The following is a 4,888-nucleotide window of genomic DNA, read 5'->3' as shown; positions in this document are numbered from 1 at the left end:
ACACACTCAAACAACATATTATATGACAATATATTTTTTTACAAAAAATAAAATGTGTTTAACAATCTAATGTTACTTAATAAAATTAGTTATGGTAGAGGAGTCTCAAACCGCGTAATTTGATTTTTCCAGGCTAGTTGCAATCACTTGGAATTTTCCTTCCACAACAGTGGGGGCCAACATTGATTTTGCCTTCTTGACCACTTCTATGCTCTACAACAAATGAAGTTGTTAGTTGAAAATTATTTATTGTGAAAAGGCAATACTTTTATTTTCCAGTCAATACAATAGTGATATCTAATAATATTATAAATAGCACAAAGCTAATCTCTTGGCAGTCACAGAAGCAGTGTGATTAGTGTGTTATTAAGAGATGGGGTTAAAATGTGTGAGGTTGTGGTTGATGTTGATTTTCACGTTTATTTCTTTACAAGGATGGAAGATTGAGGGGTGTTTGAAGCAAGAGAGATATGCTCTCTTGCAACTTAAACGTTTCTTCAATAATCAATTTTATCTTCAAAATTGGGTTGAGGGAGATGGGAATTCAGACTGTTGTGATTGGGAAAATGTTGAATGCAACAAAGCAACTGGCAAAGTGATCTCTCTTCATCTCTCCTCTACAAGAAATCCCGATTTAGGAGAGTGGTATCTAAATGTTTCTTTGTTTTCTCCATTCCAAGAACTAGAGGAACTTGATTTAAGTCACAATCTTATAGCTGGTTGCGTCGAGAACAAAGGTTTTTCATCCTCACTTTAAATAATGAAATTTTACTTCCATGTCTTTATTAACAAGAATTGTTTTGTAGGTTTTGAAAGATTATTACACTTGACTAATCTTGTGAATCTCGACCTTAGTTACAATATGTTCAATGACATCCATGTTTTATCAAGTTTGAGTGAACATTCAACTCTTGAGAATTTAATCTAGATTAAAAGAACTAAACCACTGTAATCGTAATGTTCTTTTAAATGGCATAACTTTTATATTAAGATTGATACACAAAACTATGTATGGTTATTATCATTATTATTATTGGACCGATTTCAGTTTCAAGGTTGAGTAACTTGGAGTATCTAAGCTTAAACGGTAACAAATTCAACAATAGCATATTATCATATGTGTCTACTCTCTCATCATTAAAACAACTAGATCTGTCTGACATCGGATTGAAAGGCATCATTGATCTTCGAGGTAAGCTTGCTTCTCATCTATAATTTCTCTTATGTATAACAATTTATTTTGTACTTAAGGCTCTCTCGCTCTCTGCTTTGACAAACTAGAGTTAGAGAAATTGCATTAAAGTAAATTAAAAGCTTTGATTAAGATTCTTTTGGAAACTTCAGTTTACTCTATCCAAACATCTTCATTTTCTCATGGTTTTAGCTAACTTTGTACTTAAACTTTTTGACGAACACGAAGAAGGTAAAGTAATTGAGCAAAAATAAGATTTGCCAATAGGGATTAAACTTATATTCATTTAGAAAGACAATATTGAAGCCTAGAGAGAATATGTAGAAGTAATTAATATTAGCTTAAAGAAAGTTGTTAATTAAGTTTTGATGATAAAAATATTTTAATAGCATCTTATCATATCTCTAGTTGGTCTTTCATCATTGAAGGACTTTCACATTGGCTTCAACAAAATTAAGTGCATTGAATTAAAGTTTTCTTAAATACTTTTTTTATTACTTTTAACTCACTATGTTTTAACCCTTGTCAGAATTGGACTCTTTGACCAACTTAGAGGAGCTGTCCATGGGAGGAAATGAGATTAAAAAAATTGTATTCTCCAAAGGTATGTATTGGTGATTAATAATATTTAACTAAAAAAAAAATATGGTAAACTTACATTTCTAATCGATTACCAACATTCCTCTGCTTTATGAGATGCACAATAACAGAATGTATTTATTCTAATTATTAAATTAGATAAATTGAAGGAACTTTATTTTTCAATCTGAGAAAGCATTGAAAATATTTGTGTTTGTTTGAATATTTTCACAAACATACAGGTGAAACAAGTTTGAGGAAGTTGAATGCAGTTTATCTATCGAATTTGATTATTAGTGATGGAAGCAGTCTCTTTCAGACGTTGGGCTTATTCCCATCCCTAAAGTCTATTAGATTATCATTTAACATCTCTAGTGGAGCAGTTACTACTTATGGTAAGTTACAATAATATTGAAAGTAACATTAATATTGCTCAACAAAAAAGAAAAGAAAAAACATTCCTTTAAATTATTGTCATAAAAATTTAAGTTACAATAATAGCGGCTCCATGCAAAAGACTATAAGAAATTAATTCTTTTTCTGTTTTGAATATCTTTATTTTTGTATTTTCTAGCTCTTTTAAAAATATTTTAGTTGTTTTCCTATAAAAACTGTTATAATTTTTTTCGAGGAAAAGAAAAATATTTTACTAGTTATTATTAATTTATGGCAAATAAGAATATCCTCTTGTCATTGTACGTTTAGGTCTTTTTATGTTTTTAATTAGGGTATTAGAGTAAATGTCATTAAAACAGTATTTTACAAAAATTTAGTGTTAAGTGGCCTTTTTAATCAAGTTTTTAATAAGAGTATGATTCCTTTCAATTCTATGGAGATTACTAGTAGTAATCACAACGAAACTCTATTTGACCAAACTTAGTAACTTTTCCCTCTCCTTACAAGTTAATTAATTTTTACTTGGAAAAAATCAATAACAAAAAATTAAATTCTAAACATTATAGATAAGATTATAAAAAAATTTTAAAGTAAATAACTAAATAATTAATAATCTGTATTTTAAGCAATTTTTAAAATCTTTTTATCAATAAATGTTCATTACGCGCTAAATTAAAAAAAAATTATAATATATCTTATATCTTATGAGTATAAAGTACACACTCTATGTAAGAAAATTTTAAAAGTGAAACTAAATATTTGTTTATCAATTATAACTTGAAGGTTAATATTAAGAAAACCAATTCTAAATCAAAAGACTAGAATTTGTTTATAATATTAATTCAGGCTAATTATTAATATTTTTTCTTTGTAGTGTTGACTGAAATGTTTATTGATACATCATTCATTTATTATTATAATAATATTAATGTCATATGTCAGATTATGGTAGTTTAAATTCTTGATTTAAATAGTGACAATAATTTTTATGATAGAATTAAAGTAATCAATGGATGAAGGAGGTAAAAGTAACTCCTTAAGGGAAGAGTAACTATTATTTGATAAAAAAATTAAATCAAGAATTTTAGGTTATTATATAGCCTAACCTATTCCTAATAATATAAATTTATTATATTTAGAATATTAGATCTTTAGTGGGGATTTCAATTGGTTTAAATTAAGGTGTCTCATGGGTAACATCTGATAATTTTGGATAATAATTAAATTAAATGTTAGTATTACACTGAGGTGCACCGAATGGGTGTACATCCCATTATCTTCTTAACTTTTTTCTCATTTTTTATATGATGATTAATAGATTGCCGACTTTCAAGAATTGGAAAGTTTGAGCATGTCTAATGTGTTCAACAATAACTTTATCAAATTGGGGCATGATTCTCTTCAGATTAACAATGGACTATGTACTTCAAAGACACACTATTTATCCAGGTTAGTAATTCCACTCTCTTCACAAGTGAATTAAATTTTATGGATTTTAATCTAAATTAGTAAATTATTAATTTACACTTACCTCTGTCTTAATTGATAACGCTCTTATAATTTAATTAATTAATTAATTTTAGATAAATTATATTCTGAACTACTGTAATGAAAATTTACTTTTGAATTGGTAAACTACATTTATTTACCAAGGGTTATTCTATCTATACCATTGATAAGAAATTAAAAATATTTTTCTTCTTTTTATTATACATAGAGTAGAATAAAAATACAACATCATATATACAGTATTTGTTGCTAGTATTATCAATGATTTTGCTATTAATAACCTTTTTTTTTTTTTTTTTTTTTTGACAAGGTAAGGAATATCCTCTTATAATTATCTCAAAATTTATAGTCGTAAAAACTACTACAAAAAAAACATAAAAAAAAAAAAAAAAAAAAAAAACTGTATTATAAAACTTGGTTCAGATTTTAAATGCTCATAAGAAAATGTCAAATTGAAATTCTAATATGTAGTCTTATAGATTAGTGATGTTGTCTATCAAAAAATAAATGCACCAATTTTAGACTTTTAAGGAATATGCTATTAGGATAAGTATATCTCCTTCAATTTCATTATATTTTTTTGAGTAATGTTCGCAGATTTGCCTACTTTTAAGAATTTGATAGAATTATCATCTCGAAAACTGGTTTTCACAACAACTTCTTCAAATGATTGGAGCCATGACTTCTCTTCAGTCAATTGGAATGATATAGTAACCTCAACGACATCTATTTGATCAAGGTTAGTAACTTTTCCCTCTCCTTACAACTTAATTAATTGTAATGGGAATTAACAATGTAATGTATTTTTGGTTGACATATAAACATAATTACTTGGACTAGCTAAATTAAAACATATTTGCAACCAAGCTGCTTGTATTCATGCATAAACAAATTATTTATACAACCTTCAGTATACATTAATTTAACGTCTAGTATTATTCATTAATTATTTGATTATAATTTTAAAAATAACATTTATATATTATTTAATAATATGATAATGATAACAATTTCTAATTAGAAATATTAGGTAATGGTTTGGGACATTCAATTAATCTTACAATAAAGAGTTTAATAAGTACCATGAGATAACTTGTCCCAAAGGGTTTTGGAAGGGATAGTACAACCTAATCAGAATATGAAATGCTGGATTGACTCTAGTCTCATAGATCATTCATATTTATTGTCCAATATTGGTTGATCAGGCTTTTT

At 26.8% G+C, this 4,888-nt stretch overlaps 1 protein-coding gene across 1 annotated transcript; it reads left to right on the top strand.

Annotated features, from left to right (window-relative positions):
* The first annotated feature begins 209 nt into the window (after window positions 1-209).
* LOC116139344 (receptor-like protein 56) lies at window positions 210-2,284 on the top strand. Its single transcript, XM_031425025.1, has 3 exons — window positions 210-1,192; window positions 1,722-1,796; window positions 2,014-2,284. Exons 1-3 carry the CDS (start codon window positions 1,012-1,014, stop codon window positions 2,178-2,180), a joined length of 423 nt encoding a protein of 140 aa, XP_031280885.1. The 5' UTR covers window positions 210-1,011; the 3' UTR covers window positions 2,181-2,284.
* The last annotated feature ends 2,604 nt before the right edge of the window (window positions 2,285-4,888 follow it).

Source organism: Pistacia vera, unplaced genomic scaffold (genome assembly GCF_008641045.1).
Source record: "Pistacia vera cultivar Batoury unplaced genomic scaffold, PisVer_v2 Contig35, whole genome shotgun sequence".
Lineage (NCBI taxonomy): Eukaryota > Viridiplantae > Streptophyta > Magnoliopsida > Sapindales > Anacardiaceae > Pistacia > Pistacia vera.
The sequence above is the reverse complement of the archived record's forward strand: the minus strand, read 5'-3'. Positions and strand labels throughout refer to the sequence as shown.